Below are 21,926 nucleotides of genomic sequence, written 5' to 3'. Positions count from 1 at the left end.
CTCTCACTAGGACTGACGTTCACAGCCGCTTGGGGAGATAAAAACCCAGAAGCGGAAGTGAGCTGAGGCCGAGGGGGAGCCTACCATACCTCTCTACACACTTGAAGAGATTCAGCCTGGGGTCCAGCCGCCCTACAGAGTCCCCGCTGTGACCATCGGTGCCCCTACCCACACCCCTGCCTCTGGGAGACCCTGAGGCAAAGGTGGGGGCCTGTAGGCTGGGCTTGGAAGACCTGCCATAAGGCCGCCTGCGTGACGCAGGAGCACTACAGCTCGCTCTGCTCTTCGGCCCATTAGGCCGAGGGAGGGAAGAGCCAGGGGCCCGCCTTAACCACGCTGCCTGGCAGTGATCGAAGACAGCCATGAGTGGGGACTCTCTGCTCCCGTATCACACGGCCCAGAGCAGCACCGGGCTGGGCCTGTTCAAAAGCACCTTGGGGGAGCTGCAGCAGCAACTGCACAACGGCGAATACGACATATTCAAGTACGCGCCGATATTCGAGAGCGACTTTATCCAGATCACGAAGAGGGGACACGTGATTGACGTGCACAACTGTGACTGCACGGTGACCGTGGGCATCGCATCCACCAGCCCCGTCCTCCCACTCCCAGACATCATGCTGCTGGCCCGACGGGCCACCGGCTGTGAACAGCACGCTGAGCACAGCCAGCTCACCAAGGGGAAGAGCCACAAGGTTGCCAAGACCTTAGAGCTCACCAGGCTCCTTCCCTTGAAGTTTGTGAGGATCTCCACGCACGATCGTGACAAACGACAGCTGCGCGTGAAGTTTGCCACTGGCCGCTCCTTCTACCTGCAGCTGTGTGCCCCTCTGGACGCGCAGGAAGACCTCTTCGCCTACTGGGAAGAGCTGATTTACCTCCTGCGACCACCATTGGACGGTCACAGCCGCACCTACGCTGTTCCAGCCGGGGACATGATCTGCAGGACTCTGTTCGAGGAGGAGGAGGAGGACGGGAGGAGCCCGGCAGTGGAGGATTTCCAAGGAGAGTGGGATGAGGACCAGGTGAGCATCAGGAGCCTCCACACGCCCTCTGAGGTGGCCGCGGTCAGGTCTGCAGCTTTTGCTGGCGGGGAGGGGATCCAACTGGACTCCCACAAGCCCGATACCATGTCCGATGTGGCCACTGCCAAAGCAAAACCTACAGTGCTTGACAAAGAGTCAGCATCGCGGGCAACGACAAAGGTGGAGACAGCAGGGGTGGCAGGGGGCACCGCAGCGGGTGCTTTGAGCGTGGCAGAGATCAACTCTCCTGCCCCCGAAGAGCAGAGCACGGCCATAGCAGACACAGCCAGCAACGGTCCAGGAGCAAGTAAAACCAACACAGCCACTGGGGGCACTGCGGGGAACAAGACCATCCAAAAAGCAGCCGGCCCGGGCTCAGGCAGCCGGAGAGCCACTAGAGACGACCAAAAGGAGAAAGGCCACGGCAGCCCGGGGGACAACAAGCAGGGCACTGCTCACAAAGCCATCAGCCGTGCTCCCATCACCAACGAGTCCAGGACCTCGCACAAATCGGGCAGGAGCTTACCTACAGCAAGTTCAGGTTCCATCACCAAGAGACTCAGCAGGATCGGCTCTTTCTTCAGGAATGTCAGAGCCAAGCTTACGACAAAGACAGTGTGGCCTCATCACGCGAGGAATATGTGAGCATCCCGCCGAAGGCAGTGGAAGGGACCCGAATGGAGGCCATCACAGAGACAGCAGAGAGTGGCCAGGGCCTGGAAATCACTGGTGGTGTGACATCTGAGACCACGGAGCCAGCGACCGTTGAAGGACCTAGAGCTGGGAGCTGCAAAGGGAACCAGGGCTCAGGGAAATACCCCTCGAGAGCCCATTGCAGCTTCCTACGGAAATTGAAATAAAAATCTGAGAATGCATGCCGTGTTCTGTCTGACTTTCTAGGTCCCGAAGCCCAGACGGAGCCTCACAGTGGATTCTGGGAGGTCAGCTGCGCCACAGTCTGAGACCCAGTGTCCAGTCAAGCGCAGCCCCACCTCACACACATGCTCAGCGCCAACAGCGGTGCTCCATCTGGCCTCCACTCCTTTCTGGCTTTGCCCCCCCGCCCCACAGCCATGGTGGAAAGTCAGACTATGGCCTGGGAAGCTCTCCTTCACTATGCCCGGATTGTTTTTTATAAATGCTTATTCCCTCTGAAGGCCTGTAAACAAAGCAAGAACAGGGACTCATGTCCCCTCGGGCTATTCAGTGGACAGAAATAAGGGCAGCAGTAGTGGCTAGCAATCAGAACAGCAAGCACTCTCACCTAGACTTAGCCGTTCCCTTCCCAGGTATATACCCTGGAGAAACACACATGTTCTAAGGAACAACTGTGAGAATGTGTATAGCAAAAATAACTTAACAGCAAAACACAGGAAACAGCCCAAATTTCCATCAACAGAATTAATACAGCAGACTATGAAGTGAGTGCAATATTCAATAGTGAAAAATAAATGAGCTACACACATTAGCATAGATCAACTTCTCCTGGTTTTTAAAAACATCAAAAGAATGGGATACAATTCCACTCACGGAACCATTCTGAAACAAGCTCAAACAATGTATTGCATAGGGTACATGTTTTAAAAACAACTGTAGCTAAACGTGAGGGAAGAGTAAACACAAAATTCGGGACAGTTTTCTCTAGGGTGGAAAGGCTAGGTCAAGGAGGTTGACACAAGGCTGTCAGTGCTGCTGGGAATCGCTCCGTCTCTTAGGCAAGATGGTAGGTACACAGGTGGTGTATTTTTCACATTTTACTAACTCTGAAATCAGCATCGCGGCACTTGTGATGAAGTTATTGCCAATGCCTTTCTCTATTTTTCACTTTTCTTTATGCACAAAGGTTATGTCAGAAAGGTTTGGCATCTTTAAATTACATTTATTTAAGGTAAAGTACAAGAACGCTGGTTTGGTTATTAGGAAAAGAAGGAACGATATGCCTACTTTCCAGATAAGAACACTGAGGCTCAGAGAAGGTAACCTGCTCCAGTCGCACATGGGATCTTTGCAGAACAGTCATCCACCAGCCCACTTCTTTACGCAAAGCCCTGTCCGGGGCACGGGAAGGAGGCAAGCAAACAAGCCTGAGATAGGACCGGCACAAGAACCCGAGGCACCAGCATTCTTACCATCATGTTCCAAAACTACAGAGATGAGCATCAATTTTACTAGACTGAGCGGAGGGAGGGGTGGGGGCTGGGAGCCGGTTATCGGACTTCAGTGAGCTCACAGCTCTTAGCTGGCCTTCTCTCGAGAGCATCCAGACCACCCCTGAGCTGCGTCTGGCTCCCTGGCTTCTACCTCTAGCCTCTGGCATGACCCGCGCTGCAGCCATAAACACGCTCCCACCTGGAATTCCAGCCTTCACTCCTGGAACACCCAGCGTCCAGTCCTCCTGCAGCCACTAATTAAACTTTCGAATGCCCTACTCAGAAGGGTTTCTCCATACCAAATCTGATGGTGGTTCCTCTTCTTGGTGATTAAGAAATTCAGAGGGAGAAGGCTCAGGACGATAGCGATGGCGGTGAGGGCCGAGGGTCCTAGAAGCTGGAGACAAAGGGCAGGATGTCACGAGACAATTCCAGAAGCCCAGCTGTCATTACGGGGGTGGGGGGAGGCTCAGACTTGGGCCCTAAGGCAGGGAGGTGTCAGAGAGTCCAATGAGGGCAGCTACCAGGTTATAGAGACCAGGACTCATGGGCTCCTCAGATGGAAATACCTGTGGAAGATGGAGTCCATCTCCGTTAGGGATGGGAGAGAGGGGGAATGATGCACCTCACAAAATGGAATGGGGGCAGGGTCACAGTCAAGACGGGTCATGCATGTAGATGGGCCGCGCCTGGCTAGAACGGTGAAGACAGACTCTGGAATCGGGATCTGGGTTCAAATGCTGACTTTACACACACTGGTGTGGCCTTGGGCAAGTTACTGACCCTCCCTAAGCTGCAGTTGCTCACATTAAATGGAAATAGAGCTATTCCCAGTCTGCCTGTAGTGAGTGCTGGTGTCATACAATCAATGATTATCCCCTGACAAGGGTTGCCAGATTTAGCAAATAAATATATTAAACTGCCTGCCCAGTGACATTTTCATTTCAGATAAACAGCAAATAAGTTTTTAATATAAGTATATCCCATGTCATGTTTGGGATATACTTATAATAAAAATTCTTCTGTTTATCTGAAATTCATCTTTAACTGGACATCCTGTATTTTGTCTGGCAGCCCTACCCCCCAGCTCTGTGACTTGGGACATTTATCTTCCCTCCCTCTTTCATTTCTCTATCTGGAAAATGTGGAGGTGGACAGTAGGGTAAATGATTTTTAAGTGGCTGTAATGTGAGATTCCTCCTGACGTCATTTGGGTCCATTCTCTAGACGAGCCCCACCCCCCTCTTCAGTCTGTGGGCCTCATTTTCAGCTCTCAGCCCCTAAGAATGTTTAGTTTCTAATCTTGACACCCTAGCAAGCCAGTGTTTCATTTATGCCGCAACTGCGCCCCCCAGTGGCCAAATGGAGAGGTGCCCAGAAGGCAAACACCTGCCTACAGCTGGGGCTGGGAGAATAGTCAAAGGAATGTGAACAGAAGGTTAAATACACTCTCTCTGGCAAAAATGCTACAAATGTTAACGGTAGCAACCCCAATTCCTACCGCTCCCCCTTTACCAGGGTCTCATGGTGACTTTCTGATGTTAGGACCACCTGCCAAGAGTCAGGGAAAGTGATGGGTGTGTTGTCTGCAGTTTCACTTGAGTCACGGGTCGGCCTGTTTAACTGCCCTGCATTTTCCCCAGTGTCCTTCCTCCCTTTCTCTCTAATAATAACAGCCAACAGTTATGCACTTGCTGAGCACCCTCTGTATGCTAGGTCCTAGACTGCAAGGTAGCAAGTCCAAAAGTGTCCAGGCCCCAAGCCCTTATTGTGGGGACACTGGAGCAGTAGCAGAGGTACAATAATGATGATAACACACAGCTGGTATTCTGGAGCATTCCACACTCACTCACAATCAATATGCCGTTGATACACTCACCCAGGGGCCTGTGAAACACAGCACATGGGCCAGATCTCTCCACCTGTTTACATGCCGACCTCAAGCCATGCAAAGATTGTTTATCGTTCTTACATTTTAAAATGATTGAAGAAAATCAAACGAAGATGATTTCATGATATGTGTAAATTACATGAAATTCAAACTTCAGTGTCCATAAGCAATTTTATTGGAACACCACCAGGCCTGTTTGATTAGTATTGCCTGTGGCTGCTTGTGCACTAGAAGGGAAGAGTTAAATAGTTTTGAGAGAGACCCTATGGCCCCTAACATCTAAAATATCTACAATCTGCTCCTTTACAGAAAAGTCTGTGAGCCTGGAACCAGCCCTCATGGAGCAGAGCTGAAGAAGATCTTCAGATGAACTGCCCCACCCCCATGCATAACCAACAAGACAATTAAACACCTATAGGGTATAGCTGTGTCCCAGATGCTATCTAAGTGCTTCACAGGTATTAGCTCATTTAATTCCTCAGCAACTCAAGGGCTGGGGCACTTCAGTTAATTACAGTCCTCACTTTGCCAATGAGGAAATGACGCACGGAGAGGCTAAGTTACTTACTGGAAGGTTTTACAACTAGCAAGTGCTGAAAGCAGGTTTCGAACCCAGGCAGTCCCACTACAAAGTCTGTGATTTTAATTAAAAAGAAAAAAGAAAATCCTGCACCACAAAACAGATATAAGAAAGTTAGAAAAAGTTCTGATTTTTTTTTTTTTGGCCTGGTTGGCTTCTTAATGCTTTTAGAAAACCAAGTAGTAAATTCTTTCCCCTAAATTTTCTTTCCCTTTTTTTTGTTGTTGGTAGTGGTGGTGGTGATGGTGCCCTACCATTACTGGTAACTTCAAAACATGCCTAATCTGCTCACTTGTTACCCCGATATCACACCCAAAAAGTGCCAATGTCATCACCATCATCATCATACAGATGAGGAAACTGAGGCCCTGAGAGGTGAGCATCCAGCCCAAGGTGAAGTGAAGGTCATCCTCGTCTAAGACTTTGCCCATTACATCAGCCCGCAGTGTGCAGATGGAGATAGGATTGAGGAGGAGGAGTGGGTGGAGGAGAGGAAGGAGGAGGAGGAGGAGGAGGGGGAGAACGAGGAGGAGGAGGGGGAGGGGGGGTGAGGAAGATTCAACTCAAATCCCAGCTCTCTCTGCCCCAGAACACCTGCCAGAGGTAGAGAAAGCAGATGATGATCCAGATGAGCGGCAGCCACAGCCCGTTGAGGTAGGTGATGCTCTCAGTCAGCCGCTGCACATCCACAGACACCAGGTTGACCACGTCCCCCACTGCGCCGGCCTTTCTGGAGCTGCTGGACAGAGCCAGGACCTGGGAGGGGCAGAAGATGGAGACCTGAATCAGGAGGGAGGGAAGGAGGGGGTGAGGGGCAGTTAGGGAGGACCACGAGGGAGGAAGGGCCCAGGAGGGAGGGAGGCCCACGGCTTGGACCGAGCAAGAGAACAGCCACCCAGCAGGCCGGGGTCTAAGCTGTGCTGCCCCTGCTGGCTGAGGCAGATTTCTTTACCATCTGAGCCTCAGTTCACTCATCTGCAAAGTGGGCTAATAAAATCTCCTCAGCTAACCTCCCATTGTGAGACTCCAGGGAGAAGACAAAAATGAAAATACCCTGAAACCCCTAAAGCACTGGACTAATAACAATTAATAACATACTACTAGCGAGTGGTGAAAGCAATAGTTGATAATGGTGATAATGCTGATAATGGTGGTCATCTGCTGAGCGCTACAGCCTAGGCACTGTGCTCAATAAACTAACAGTTTCACCATTTTCCGTGATGGGGCACATCAGACAACTGTATGGAGCAGGTACTGCCATATTTCATTCAATCTAAAACACTGTGGATAAAGTACTCTCTACTTTTGTATCACTATGGGAAAAAACATCAATGCCAACTAAATTAAAACATCTTGATTTCAGAAGTTAAAAAGAGAAAAAAAAGTGAGACTAGAATCAGTGAGATGCAGAATTATTAACCCCATTTCACAGCTAAGGAAACTGAGGCACAGAGAAATTGACCAATTTGCCCAAAGCCAGAGGGCTCCTAAGTGACTGGGCCAGGATTGGAATCCAGGATGACAGAGGCACGACATGGGCTAGACAGGGTGTTAGACTGACCCCTGCAGGCATTCAGTGTGCCTCTCAGACACCAAGCTGGTTTTCTGGCAGCCCCAAATTTGCCCTAACTCTGGGGTCACAGTGGACCCCTTCCAACCTGTTGAATGCTACGTTCTACTTGCAGTCCCCTCTCTCTCTCTGCTGAGTGTGTCAGGGAAGAAGTGAGGGGGTGAAGTGGTGAGCTGGCAATGATTGAGTGTAGAAATCTGAAAAAAAAATCTTCAAATCTTTACCGAGCACCTGCTCTGGGCCTCACTCTGAGGTGAGTACTGTGATCAAGAGGCAGGGCACTTGCTCTCTTCGGAGTGGAGTTTGAGCTGGGGGACAAAATTAAATAAAGATGTACATAGTTCATCCTTTAATAGTAATTATGATGAGTGCCATGAAGAAGTGTTTTCAAATATAGGTTTTTATCATTATTCAGGCACGGCAAGCCCACAGATCAGAGAAGACTGCCCTTGACAAGAGGGTTTATTATACTCACAGATCTCAAGAGGAGGGGGCACCCCACGCTATGAGGGGGCCACTGGGGAAGCACCAGGATGCTGCAGGGTTGGGGGGACCACAGGCAAGAGCTTGTTGTGGTTTTCATGGGAAGGTCAGGCAGGGTAAGCAGGTTTAGGATTGGCTAGTTTGAATAATTCCACCGGGCTCTAGGCATAGGAGCTGGGCCTCATTGTCTGGTACCCTGCCCCGGGGCGATTAAGGCAGGGGATAGTGGCCTAGAGTGTTAGGGCCCAAAAAGGAGGCAGTTGGGGTGTGAGCTCTGGATTGGTTGGCTTGCATGTGAAAGAGATGCTTTCAGATGAGTCTCTTAGCATCTCTGGGAACTGGCTGATCCTGGGAGGGACAGAGGGGCAGTCCCTCCAGGGTCAGCAAGACCCCAGATGTCAAAGCACCAGATACAGAAAGTAAGAAGACACAGTTAAAACAGAAGCAGCCCAGAGGGCAGAGTGGAGGGGTATGACCTCATCAGGTGATGAAGGCGGCTGCCCCAAGGGTGGGGATGGGAAGAGCAAAGCCTTCGGGTCATCTTCCTGCAGCTCCATGTGTGGACTCCCGAGACCGGACAGGCCACACCAGCTCCAGTGTGCTCAGGGGGATGTGGCCTGAAATTCAGGAGCTACACGGCCACCCAGGAGCTGATCCCTTTGCCCCCTTCTTTCCCAAGTGACAGCTCAGGTGTGAGAGAAAGGGGCTTACACAGGACTGCCTTGCTCAGATGCTCCAGACCCCAGAGGGGCCAACATCTCTTAGAGCAGCAGCCTCACAGGTTTCGGTTCCAAGGTCCCCCAAGGGGACAAGAATCACTGCAGAGAGAAGCCCAAGCCCAATGCTATGGCTTACCTCCGGGTATCATAGTTCATTGGCAGAACTTTCAGCCCAGATGCAATTTACCAAGGGGTCAGGGGTCATTTTAATTGTAAGCAGTGTTACCGGGTAAAATAGCTGACAGTCCACCTTTATCCAGTTTCCACAGAGCCCGTAGGTTAGCCCTTTATCCTCAGGGGGGTGAGTGTTCACTACATGAAGAGTTGTGGAAAGGGTGCCCAGGCAGTGGGAACAGCAAGTGCAAAGGCCCTGAGGTGGGAGATTGTTTGGCGTGCTTGAGGAACTGAAAGAAGACCTGTGGGGCCGGAGGAAAGTGAAAGAAGTGTGAAGGAAGTGTGTGACGTAATCAGCTAGAAGAGGTGCCAGGGTCAGATCACGCAAGCCTTACAGAAATAGCCAAGAAGGTGAGGGTGTGGTGTGGGCAAACATGAGTAAAGTGATGAATGAGTGTGGTTTTAGGCACTGATGACAGTAACGGTTCAGGAACATTCCACTTCTTGGCTGGAACATTTGTCTGTGAATTGGGACAGGATGGAGAGAGAGGAAAGGCCACGCCTCTCCCCTGCGGCTCACCTTTCTGTACACCAGGCCCATGATGGCCATTCGCAGCCTCATCTGTAGCACCTTGAGTCTGTACATGTGCTGCTGCTCGAACAGTGTTTGCAGGCAGGCAGAGAGGAACATCAGCATGGCGAGAAGACAGCCCTTCCAGGCCGGGGTCTTGGGGTCACCAATAAACTCCAGGAAGAGGCTGGTGAGAAAGGGCACCCATGGCTATTGCCTCTGCCTAAGCCTGGCCAGGTCTGGAGGACCAGACAGTATGGGGTTCTTTTTTGTTTTCTACAAAAATGGTTGCAATCATTTCCCCCACTGTCCACACTCATTTTCAGCGTGACTTGCGTCTCCACCAATCAACAGGTGAAGTTTTTACCGCCACCTGTTAGGGGCTGAACTGTGTCCTCACAAAATTTATATGTTAAAGTCCAAACCCCCAGTACCTCAGAATACGACTGTGTATTTGAAAATAGGACCTTTAAAGAGGTGATTCAGTTAAAATGAGGCCGTTAGGATGGGCCTTAATCCAATACAACTGGTGTCCCTGTAAGAAGAGGAAATTTGGACACATAAGGAGACACCAGGGGTGCATGTGCTCAGAGGAAAAACCACGTGAGGACACAGCGACAAGGCAGCTGTCTGGGCAAGGAGAGAGGCCTCAGAAGAAACAACACTGATCTTGGACATCTAGCCTCCAGTAACGTGAGGACAAAAACTTCTGTTGTTTAAATGGGACCTAATTAAACTTAAAATCTTTTGCACAGCAAAGGAGACCATAAACACAACGAAAAGACAACCTACAGAATGGGAGAAAATATTTGCAAACGATGTGACCGAGAAGGGATTAATCTCCAAAACATACAAACAGCTCATACAGCTCAATATCAAAAAAACAACCCAATTGAAAAATGGGCAGAGATCTAAATAGACATTTCTTCAAAGAAGACATACAGATGGCCAAAACGCACATGAAAAGATGCTCAATATCGCTAATTATTAGAGGAATGCAAATCAAAACTGTAATGAGGTATCACCTCACACCGGTCAGAATAGCCATCATCAGAAAGTCTACAAATAATAAATGCTGGAGAGGGTGTGGAGAAAAGGGAACCCTCCTACACTGTTGGTGGAAATGTAAATGGGGGCAGCCACTATGGAGAACAGTATACGGAGGTTCCTTAAACAACTAAAAATGGAGTTGACCTATGATCCAGCAATCCCACTCCTGGGCATATATCTGGAGAAAACTCTAATTTGAAAAGAAACGTGCATCCAAGTGTTTACTGCAGCTCTATTTACAATAATAGCCAAGACATGGAAGCAACCTCCAGGTCCACTGAATGGATAAAGAAGATGTGGTATAGGTATGCAATGGAATATTACTCAGCCATAAAAAAGAATGAAATAGTGCCATTTGCAGCAACATGGATGGACCTAGATATTATCATACTAAATGAAGTAAGTCAGAGAAAGACAAATATCATATGATGTCACTTATATGTGAAATCTAAAAAAAATGATACAAATGAACTTATATACAAAACAGAAATAGACCCATAGACATAGAAGAGAAACTCATGGTTACCAAAGAGAAAAGGGGTGGGGATAAATTAGTTTGGGATTAACATATATACACTACTATTATAAAATAGATAACCAACAAGGACCTACTGTATAGCACAGGGAACTTTACTCAATATTTTGTAATAAGCTATAAGGGAAAAGAACCTGAAAAAGAATATATTGACATATGTATGTACAATATAACTGAATCGCTTTGCTGTATACCTGAAACTGACACAACATTGTAAATCAACTGTACTTCAATTAAAAAAGAAAAGAAAGAACAGTAGAAAAGATAAGCACCAGAAAAAAATTTCTGTTGTTTAAAGTCACCCAGTTTGTAGTGCTTTGTTATGGCAGCCCTAACACACTAACATGCCACCTCTTGAATCTGGGCTGGCTGTGCAACCAGCTTTGGCCTCACGAGAAAATGCAACTTTTGCTTTGTCTTGGAATCCTGCCAAATGGCCCCGTGCACAAGCCGGATTTAGCCTTTTGAGGATGAGAGACCACCGAAGCAGAGACAAGATATCCCAGCTGGGACTGTCTTGGACCAGCCAGTCCCCAGCCAGCCCCACAGGTGACTGCAGACAGATGAGTGAACCCAGCCAAGAAAAGAAGAATCACCCAGCTGAAGCCAGCTTGAATTGCTGACCCACAGGATCATGAGCTAAAGAAGTGGCTTTAAGTCCCTCACTTTTTTTTTTTTTTTTTTTTGAGATATGCAGGCCTCTCACTGCTGTGGCCTCTCCCGTTGCAGAGCACAGGCTCCGGACGCGCAGGCTCAGTGGCCACGGCTCACGGGCCCAGCCGCTCCGCGGCATGTGGGATCTTCCCGGACCGGGGCACGAACCCCTGTCCCCTGCATCGGCAGGCGGACTCTCAACCACTGCGCCACCAGGGAAGCCCTAAGCCCCTCACTTTTGAGGGGCTTTGTTGTATAGCAAAAGCAAACGGATAGAGTCAGGCTAGAATTCACTCGTTTTCCCTCCCCAAGGTCACTCACTTTCTTGTTTAATTGGTCCTTCCTGAGTATCCTTTTCACCCACCCTCAGTGCCCTGAGCACCAGAGGTCTAGGCAGAGGCAGGAGGAGGGCTGAAGGTCCCCTGGCCCTGGAAGGACGCCGTTAATGGGACCACCAGCCTCAGCGAGGCACCCAAGGCCTGGACCCACCTGAGGAGCTTGGGCACCGTGAACCTGAAGACATCACTGATGATGAGGCTGAGGGTCCCCAGGAGGAAGGTGGAGCGGCCCACCTGCCAGATGGCCCTCAGCAGTGGGCCCCTCTTGCCCCCTTGTTGCTGCAGGAGGGTCTCCGTCTCTGGGGTCTCCGCACCGTGGTTTCCTTTCCTTTTAAATGGTGTCGCCTTGGTGTGCCTTAGGGGAGAGGAGAAATCAGCTCTGGGTCCTTGTAAAAGATTGAATGTTTAGGTCTCCCCCACCCCCCCCCCACCACCACCACCCAAATTCATGTTGAAACTAATCGCCAGTGTGATGGTATTAGGAGGTGAGACCTTTGGGAGGTGATTAGGTCATGCAGGTGCAGCCCTCAGGAATGGGATTAGTGCCCCTATCAGAAAAACCCTGGAGAAGTGCCCTCAGGTGTAACCCCATTTCATACATGAGGAAACTGAGGTTCAGAAGGTCAACTTGTCCAAGGGCACACAGCTGAGAAGTGTAAGAACTGGGATTTGATCCCAACCTTCAGAGCCCAGAACTTTTTGATCCCTTACGCAGCCCTCCCCTTCTTCCACAACCAGCCAGCCCTGAGGTAGTTTAGAACTGGTTCAGAATGGGTTTAGAATCACAGATGAGGTCTGTGGGCCTGGCACACCTGGTCTGAGTGAAACCACAGATGGAAGCTCAGGCAGCCATGATGCCTAAGATCCCTCCCTGGCCCATGATCATCATCAGAGGCCACAGGGAGAGGAAGGGGGAAGGAGGGAGGGGAGGAAGCCAGAGGGCCTTTCTGGAAGCAGGCTGGTTCTAGGCCATAGGGAGAGGCTGGCAGTGATGCAGCTACTGACAGTGCAGTTGCTGTGTGGCCTTGGGCAGGCTGCTCCCCTCTCTGTCTTCACATGCAAAAGGATGGGGCTGGCCCCACTCTCTGAGTCCCTTCCAGCTCTGACAACTTACAGGGTTATCAGAATTTCAGTGCTGTTTTCAGAGCTGGGACCCAGGGCCAGGCACTGGGATCAGCCCTTTACACACACAAGCTCATCAACTCCTCTCAACCTCCCTGCCCCATGGGTGTCATGGGGTCCCCATTTTACCTTGGAGGAGACTGAGGCTCTGAGAGGTGTGACAGGTGCCCGAGGTCACACATAGAGGACAGAGCAGGGATTTAAGCCCAGATCTTGACTCACGATTCACAGACAGCCTCTTTGTGAGCCCCAAGCCCCCCACCCAAAAATTAAAAAGAAAGGAAAAAGGAAAAAAAAAAACCCTTGATGAGTGCAGGTACCCAGACCCTCATTAACAAGGTCAAGGTCTTGCCCCTCACCCCTTGACCCGGCTTGTTGTTTAGTTTGGCATCTCTGGAGAGTTGTGACTTGGCCTCCTTCGTGAGCTGGGCATGCCTGCCGCTCACGTCTTGCTATTTGGGTCTTGAATGCCAAAAGGATGCTACCTTCTTATAAAGGCTACCCCTGACCACCCCTCCCCATCGTATCACACCATTTAATTCATTGCCTTCATAGCCATGTTCACTGTCTCCAACTCTCTCCTTTTCTTATCTGTTCTGTTAGACCTCCAGGTGGGTGGACTTTTTTTTTTTTCTTCTCCCATAAAACCCTTCAATGGTTTTATAAAAACTCTCCATTCCTAGACACAGTCTTGCACGGCCTGGCCCCTGCCCACCGCCCCACTTCATCCTGGTCCTCTCTGGTTTTCTTTTTTCTTTGTCTGTTTTTAAATTTATCTATTTATTTATTTATTTTTGGCTGCGTTGTCTTCCTTGCGGTGCGCAGGCTTCTCATGGCGGTGGCTTCTCTTGTTGCGGAGCACGGGCTCTAGGTGCACGGGCTTCAGAAGTTGTGGCACTCGGGCTCGGCAGTTGTGGCACACAGGCTTAGTTGCTCTGCGGCACGTGGGGTCTTCCCAGACCAGGGCTCGAACCCGTGTCCCCTGCATTGGCGGGCGGATTCTTAACCACTGCACCACCAGGGAAGTCCCTCTCTGGTTTTCTTTCAGCTCCTTGACACATCCACAACTTACCTTTCTCAGGACTTCAGCACAGACTCTCCATGGTCTGGAATGTCTCTGCCCCGCTCTTCCCAAGGCTTGACTTCAATTTCAACATCACCTCCTCAAAGACACTTTCCCTGCAGGCTACAACTAAAGGAGCTCTGGTCCTCTATCCCAGTCCCTTGTTTTTTGTCCCAGCATTTACTTCAACTTGCAATTATCTGTCTTCTCCACCAAAAAGCAGCTTTCTGGAACAAGAGGCCACGGCTGTCTTGTTTACTGCTGTATCCCCAGCATCAGAACAGGGCCTGGCACAGATCAGGCACTGAATCAAGCACTCACTACCTGGGAATAGACTGAACTTTTCAAGATCTCCTCGTGACACTGGACTTAACCTGTTGGTTGCTTTCACTAGGACCAGGTGCAACTAGTCTCTTGGCCCAGTTTAAACAGATACAAGTTTCCTGTTGTCCAGCAAAGCAAACCGCCTAGTCCCACTCCACCTGAACTAGCTGAAGGATCGGTGGTGTGCCTGGGCCTCCTTTTTCAGAGAGGTGGGTTGAGACCCCGGAAGTCAGCCTTTTTACCCCCAAGGCCCAGCCAGCAGTGTGAATACCCCTCCACCACAAGCCAGATGTCCAGTCCCTCCCTCCCTTCCCCTCAAGAATCCTCTCAGCATCTCCTCAGGATGGAGGGGAGGGACAAATCTCAGCAGGCAGTCCAAAGGAAAAGTGGTATTTTTAGCACAAGAGGCTATAAGGAACCAGTCTTTACCACCCGGTTTGCTAAGAAATAGGCAAATGTTAACTTTCTACCCCTGTCTTGAAGCCTACCCCCACCCCCCAGCCTCCCCTTCCGGGATTTGCAATTCAGCCATTTTTCTAACCCTGCGCTCACCTCTCTCCCTTGTCACCTCCGTAGCCCTGAGATGTGGCCTCTCCTTGGCACCCACAATTTGCCCGGGGTCGGTCCGGGTCGGAGGCAAGGCCAGCGCGGCGTCCGCACCGTGCCTCGATGCCCGATGTTGGGTGCTGGTCCTGGCTCAGCTGCTGCTGCACACCCACTGGGCTGGGCAAGTGCCAACCAGGGCCAACCCCGCCGCCCCGCCCCGCCCCGCCCCGCCCCCGCCGCCTCCGGCCCCGCCTAAAGTGGGACCCAGGTGGGTAGGCTTCCTGCTTGTATTTTCTTTTTACTCGTATTTCCCCCAGCACCGAGTTCAGCACCTGAATGCATAAGTGGCTCAATAAATACTTGTCCAGTGAATGGGAAAAAACAGAGGGAGTGATGTGTGCAAAGGGCCTACTGCTTGCTATTAATAAAGATTTGTGGAAGGAAGCAAAGGAAGGAAGGAAATGATTTGGTTTGGTTGATAGAACCTGGCCTTTGAGCAGGAAAACCGAGGTCCAAATGCCCTTCCCTCTGAGCCTCGGTGTTCCCATCCATAAAATGGGGTGGGTGAAGAGGCCACTGTGAAAGCCTCTTTCCCGCTGGATGTTTTGCTCTGTTCTGTTCTAGCTGCTCACACCAAAATTCTGAGTCACTGTGTTCAGCCTGCAGGCTTGGGAACAAACTTCTTCCTTTCTAGCTGGTCTCACTTTCCATCAGGGAAGGTCTCTAGACTGGTGGCTGGTCTTTGGTCTGTGGCCCCAAAGCCATTTAGTGCAGGACCCAAAAATGACCACAGGCCAAGGCAGGGGGCGTGAGTGAGTGGCCAGGTGCAAGCTGGGGGATATCAAAGGGAGTGGTGGCGACTGCAGCTCACATGCCCTGTTCAATGGGGAAGCTGCTACCCAGATCCACCCTCCTGTTGCCATGCAGGGATGTGGCCCAGTACTGCCATTCTACTGTAAGAGAGGCCAAAATTCCACATTTTCCTGTGACATCTCCAACATTTTAAATGTTGGTGACTTCTCCAAAAACAAAACAAAGAAAAAAACCTTAAACAACAAGACACCATGCTGGCCAAACACACCTGTGACCCTGACTTGGCCAGCAGACAGATTGGTCTGTGACCTCTTAAGACGACATCCTCTCCCTTCCCCCAAAGGCTGCAAAATAGTTTAGAAATAAAACCAAAGTTCTCTTGGTGTGTAATGAGTCAGCTTAGAAAATGCCTGAACCAGATCTCTCTACAACCCTGCCATCCTCCTCTCTTTCTGTCAGTTGTTCACGGATTCTCAAACTGTTCTGGAGAGTGTTTCTATGTGCTAGCTCTAACACTGGGTGACTATCATTCCCAGGCTGGCAGGGGAGGCCAGAGCTGGGAGAGGGTGGACAAGACCTCCAGGGTCCTTTGGAATTAATTCTGCCACTCAAAAGTCACTTCAGCTGTACTTAAACTCACCGTACAGCAAGATATGCCCGGGGTGAGAGCGAGAGCTGCTCTTTTGATTTGCTCATATTACTTACCCCTTTTGCAAAACATACTCCCTTCCTTTGGGGAGCAGCTCTTCCCCTCCCTGTGTGGCTCTGAAGGGACGACCAATTATGGGGCCTGCTCTCCAGCCATGGGATTGGCCCCTGAGAGGCACAGGATTCAAGCCAGCTAACAAATGGCCTTCCTTGGGATTGTCTATGTGGATGGTAGTAGGGGTTGCTGAGTTGGCATGATACAGGACAGGCATTTATAGAGAGACCAGTGCCCAGACAACAGCTAAGCTGAGAGATGGAGGGAAAGAATTTGGACGTCATTCAAGTCCTGGATCCAGCCACACCTGAAGCCAGACCTACCTTCTCAGCTATGGGAGCCAGCAGACTCGGTCTCTCTCTGGCTCCTTCTAATTTGTGGGATTTAGCCACCTATAACAATCACCACAAAATAATAGAGTATGCAGGGGAACCCTGTAACTTTCCACAGAGCTACTTTTGTCTGTGCCCTGAAACACCTGGCTCCGGGGAGGTCAAGCGACTTGTCCAAGGTCATCAACTACTCGATGGCAGGGCTGTGTTTAACCCGGGTTTAATTAATCCTATTAGAGAGCTTATTTCTCTAGACCAAAGTTTCACAAACCAGGTTCCTCAGGCTCTGAGCACTTCACAGAAGTTTCCAGAGATGCCAGAGAGGGCAAGAGTGAGGCAAGTGGGCAGGACTAGAAAGAGACTGAAATCCTATGGGTAACTGATATTGCTGGAAATTTTACCATTTTTAAGAAATTCGCTAAGTTCTTTTCTATAAATCTTTTTTTTTTTTCTCATCTCACACAAGCTATGAGGAGCTAGGGCTAATGGCATCCCCCCCCCACCCCTTGAACAGATAAGAAAACTAAAAGCCAGGAAACTAATCACTCAGGTTAAGTAGTAAGTGAGTAGTTGCCTGCATGTTATGGACCATACCTACCTCTCCACCCCCAGTCTTAAAATAGTCCTTCTGTTCCCTGCCTCCATCCCACCATCCGAGCTTCCTTCTGGGAGCCTGGAGAGGTTCCCCCTCTGTCAATATCCTTTTGGAACCTGCAAAGCATCTGGGAGGAAAAGCATCTTGAGCCCGACCTGCTAATGCTTAGTGAGGTCAGCTGACAGGGAGGGGACTGTGGCGGTGGAGCCTGGAGTAGGGGCGTGGTTGTATTTGGGGTCCAGTGATTTGCTGACCCAGCTTTGGGCTGAGCGCCCATCTTCCACACACTCACCGCTGGGCTGCGCTGCGGTTCCTTGTCCATTCCTTTTCAAGCTGGGAAACAAGTTCTTCTGAGGAGTTTTCTCTCCCAAGCGACCAGAGGTCTTTTGGTCCCAGCGGCTTCCATCCATTAGCCCCTCCAAACTAACCTGTAAAAGAGGATCACCAGAGCAAGCTCCTCCTGTGTCCATCCCTGAAGGGTCTTGGCTTGGTAGCTGTGTGATCCTAGTAAGTCACTTCACCTCTCTGCACCTCTGCTGGCCCCTCGGCACAAGGAAAGCAATTTACCTAACTGCGCTAACACTGGAGGGCACTTCTTGGTCTACAAAGAACATCTCATTTAATTCTCATGTGAGCCTATACAGTAGATTACTATTGATCCATTTTACAGAAAAGAAAGAAAACAGAGGCTCAGAGAGATTAAGTGACTTAACCAAAGGGTGACGTGTGACAGGGGAAATAAACCTCCCTAGGAGTCAGAAGTCCAGAGTTGAAGAAAACTATTGCTGTGGAGGAAACCTGAACTCCTTCCTCCCTCAGCTTTAAATGTACCCATTCTCCTCCTCCGTCACTGCGCCAGCCACCTGGCCTCGGGACCTTTGCACATGCACGTCACTCTGCTTAAAACATTTTCCCTGCCACTTCTTACTTGTCCTTCACCTCTAGCCTACATGTGATTTCCTTAAGAGCCCACTTGATGACCCCCCCACACCCAAGTCCAGGTAGATTCTCCCATTGCAAGATCCTCTAGTTTCCTGAGCTTTTTCTTTATAATGCTTGCTGCAATTATCATTATTTAATTTTTCAGTCTGATTATTTATTTAGTCCTTCTCCTCCACTGGACAGTAAGCTCCATAGGGGCAAAGAAAGTACTTGCCTTCATTCTCCCTCTTCTGGATCCTCACATCCTGGCTCGGGGCACAGGATTTGTCAAATAAAAGTCACTACTTTTCAGCCCTGTGACCTTGGGCAAGTCACTCACTGCCCAGCAATGGACCTCAATTTTCTCACCTTAAAATAATAGCGTTTCCCAGTGCTTGGGACTGGTATATGAGATGACTGTAGTGGGTGCATTGTTGGAAGAGGTCACCGAGAGGATGTGACCACTTGTGGACCTGTGACCTGGACCCAGGCAATCTGAGGCTCCTCCCTCCCCTGTCCTTGCAATGTACATTCCACCCACTGTTCTCACACTAGGAGCTACTTCAAGGATGCAGCAGTTAAGTGTTATACCATCTGGACGGTGTATATGTGTCTGAATCCTGTTAAGGCCTCTCTGTAAACTGTTGAGATTCTGGTGGGCAAGTGCAGAGATGTACTCATATTGCAGCACTCAAGACAAGCCTCATATGTAAGTTCTCTTGCGCTTTAACCCTGCCTCCTACCAGTCTGGAGTGGCTGCCTCTTTCTTCCGTCTCTCCAAGCCTACCGTCTATTGGGGCCAGTTTTCAAACCAACACGCACGCACAAGAAATTAACGACTGCAGACTTCCACAGCAGGAGTGTTCTTATCTTTTTAGGTCTCTTTCTTCTCCTGACACCAAGGAGAAGGTCTTGTTTGGAGCTGGTCTTGAGCTCCTCTTTGAGACTTTCCAGTTCCCTTTTCTAATGCAGAGCAAACTCAGGCAAGCAACAGTTTGGATCCAGAAATTATTCACAGTACTTGGTTTTCACTAAAATTATTTCTGGTGTTCTACATGGCAAGGGATTCTAGATTTTTCTGATTTTGGTAGCGATAGAAAGTTTCCTTTTTTATTTTATTTTATTTTATTTTTTTACAGTACGCGGGCCTCTCAGTGTTGTGGGGAAATAAACGCCTTTGCCTTAACGATGGTGGGGGAGAGAGTGAGTTTGGGGTGCGAGGTCTAGGAGGGGCAGGACAGTCTGGAAAGGAGTCTTCGAAGAAAGCAGGACTTCACGGGGTCATTGAGAAGGTTGGGTTTGGTGGATAGATGGAAACTGAGCTGTCACACACAGCCATGGCTCCACCTGGGCAAGGCTGTGCTGTGCTCCGCAACGGGAGACGCCACAATGGTGGAAGGCCCGCGTACCACCAAAAAAAAAAAAAAAAAAATCCAGGCCATTACCTCAGCAGACTCCGTGGCTTCATCCTCTCCAGAAGAAGGAACAGCCGGCACAGGAGTCTCAAGGCTGACTAGACTGGCACCAGGACCCAATTTCACTTCAACGAACATCGCAGGAGGCCGGCGCTGACTGGACCAACCGCCCACGCACACGGTTTCCGCCGTTCTGGGCAGCGGTGACTGTGCGCACGCGCATCACTGGCTGTCCGCCCTCTTTTTTCTTTTTTTCTTTTTGCGGTACGCGGGCCTCTCACTGTTGTGGCCTCTCCCTGAGCCTCTCTCCTGAGCCTGGCTCCGGATGCGCAGGCTCAGAGGCCATGGCTCACGGGCCCAGCCGCTCCGCGGCATGTGGGATCTTCCCGGACCGGGGCATGAACCCGTGTCCCCTGCATCGGCAGGCGGACTCTCAACCACTGTGCCACCAGGGAAGGCCCTGTCCGCACTCTTGCCCCATCCTTTCCTCCATCCCAGACCCAGGTCCTTGCATTCAGGGCTGATGAAACAGGGCTGTGTAAACTTGTATTCACCTCATTTTAATTGAAGGTCCTACAGATGACCAGAAATTTTGCCTCAATTCAATAGAACTTGTAAAATGCAAGACCACCTGCTTCTCTCCTCCTAACCAACTCAACCCATCGCCAAGTCACTGGAGATGTAACCTGGGCCCCTCCGGAGCCTCTGCTCCTATCAATGTCTTACCTGGGCGGGGTGGGGGAGGGCAGTGGCAGGGGTGGGGGCACGGAGCTGCCGAAAAGACCCAAGGGAGAAGCAGCTGCAGTTAAGGCCCTGAGATCAAACTCCTCCCCAGCCCAGCCTCCTCAGAGACGATGTTCCTTCTAATGTTTGTTGTTTGTTTTAACCATATTCTAATTCCTTGAAGTTGCCAACGGCTAACCACACTGCCAACTTGGCTGACATAAACAGATATTAGTGTTGTAAATAAATTGAACTTACCCAACAGTTAATAAGATTTGCAAAATGATATGGAGCATATAGTCATTACTTTGTTTCCTGGTAATTAATCATGGTGGAAATAAATAAGGCCAACCACTGCTTCCCAAGGACTGCATCTCCCAAGCCACAGGCTTCACAGAGGCTTTTCTAATTCCTGGATATTAGCTGTGCTGTCTGGCTTTGTGTTGTCTGTGCAGCTTCCAACTCCTCTTTCCTATTGGATGAGAATCTCCCATTGGATAAGGTCTTGGTAGGTGCCTACTTGGGACACTAAACAGGCCAGGTGCTCCTCTCTGCACCCAGCTGTCCAGGTCATACACCTGAACCCCAGCCTGATTCAATACGCTACTTCTGCCAAGACTTGTCTTGAACAAGTGATGCAAGGCACAGAGGCACTAGAATTCTTTCCCAGTGATGAGGGGTCTGTACCAGGCCATTCTGGCTGAAAAGCTTTTATTTCAAAAGCTCCTGCTGTTTTCTGCCTATTTCCTCCAGGCCCCACCCTATATTTTCTTCCCAATAAATTCCCTTTTTGGCTACAACAGCCAGACACTGTTTCTTTCTCCTGAAAGAAACAGTGTAACCCACCAAAAAGCTGCTCCAAACCTTTCTTGCTAACAGAATCCCAAGTTTTCAATTGTTCGTACATCCATCAGGCCCACATAGATGTATCATGATTGGTCCGTCCCATCCCTTTGTCCAGTGATTGGTTTAAGATTAGACCTGTGACCCAGTTCTGACCAGAGACCCAGAAAGAAGCTACTAGAGCTCTGAGAAAGCTTTTCCTCACTGATTTCACCCTTACCCATTTTCTTCCTACTTGAGAAGCTGCTACATGAGAATGGAAGCTTGGAGCCACTGCAGCCATCTTGCCGCCATGAGGGAAGACCGCGGCAGCCGTGAAGAAGGCAGAGAGAGAAGGTGGAAGGGCCTGAGTCCTTGATGATCTCTCAGAGATTCCACACCAATCCTGGCATCACCTGTCTCTGACCTGCAGGTTTGCTGTGATTAATCAGCCCGGTCATTTAGTTCTTTATTCCAAGTGTTTTGTTATTTGCAGCTGAAACATCCTGATATACTGATTCATTAAATTTCACTGTTTTCCAAAATAATTACTCACACATTGTTGGAGCTAGAAGAGAAGCTGGCAGATCAACTAGCTTTAAGTCACTTTGTGATAGAAGAACCTGAGGCAGATGTAGAGACAAACCAAAAGGAGAAGCCTGGCCTCCTGGGTCTTGCCCCATAGCAGATTCCCCAACACCCTGAGGAGACTGAGCATCCTGGGCAGGGCAATGGTGAGGAACCAGGGCTCAGAGCCTGGATCCTGGCATCTGAGAGTCATGGGCAAAGGGGCAAAAATGAAGGGCAGAGTGGACTAAGCTTGAGCAGGCTGTGGCCAGAGACACCTGAAACACCAGAGCCTGAGGA

The 21,926-nt window shown here is 50.0% G+C and overlaps 2 protein-coding genes across 2 annotated transcripts; one reads left to right on the top strand and one right to left on the bottom strand.

The window, feature by feature from the left end:
• The first annotated feature begins 362 nt into the window (after positions 1-362).
• Positions 363-6,197, top strand: LOC131754334 (Golgi-associated RAB2 interactor protein 4-like). The gene is made up of 2 exons (XM_067024793.1): positions 363-1,404; positions 6,067-6,197. Exons 1-2 carry the CDS (start codon positions 363-365, stop codon positions 6,195-6,197), a joined length of 1,173 nt encoding a protein of 390 aa, XP_066880894.1.
• Positions 6,198-6,204: 7 nt separating this feature from the next.
• LOC131754241 (ATP-binding cassette sub-family C member 6-like) lies at positions 6,205-19,737 on the bottom strand. Its single transcript, XM_059059745.1, is given in 6 exon segments — positions 6,205-6,426; positions 9,113-9,290; positions 11,832-12,035; positions 17,471-17,589; positions 17,591-17,606; positions 19,682-19,737. Coding segments are annotated over 6 exon segments (795 nt in total).
• Between the last annotated feature and the right edge of the window lie 2,189 nt (positions 19,738-21,926).

The sequence above is a fragment of the Kogia breviceps genome, chromosome 1 (genome assembly GCF_026419965.1).
Source record: "Kogia breviceps isolate mKogBre1 chromosome 1, mKogBre1 haplotype 1, whole genome shotgun sequence".
NCBI classification, from domain to species: domain Eukaryota; kingdom Metazoa; phylum Chordata; class Mammalia; order Artiodactyla; family Physeteridae; genus Kogia; species Kogia breviceps.
This window is presented reverse-complemented; position numbering and strand designations above follow the sequence as displayed.

Bases quoted from the DNA above. Each gene is read 5' to 3' on its own strand.
- LOC131754334 (XM_067024793.1), top strand. From the start codon at position 363: ATGAGTGGGGACTCTCTGCTCCCGTATCACACGGCCCAGAGCAGCACC. The intron at 1,405-6,066 runs GCAGCCGGAGAG...TCCTCGTCTAAG, and splicing joins AGCAGCCGGCCCGGGCTCAG to ACTTTGCCCATTACATCAGC.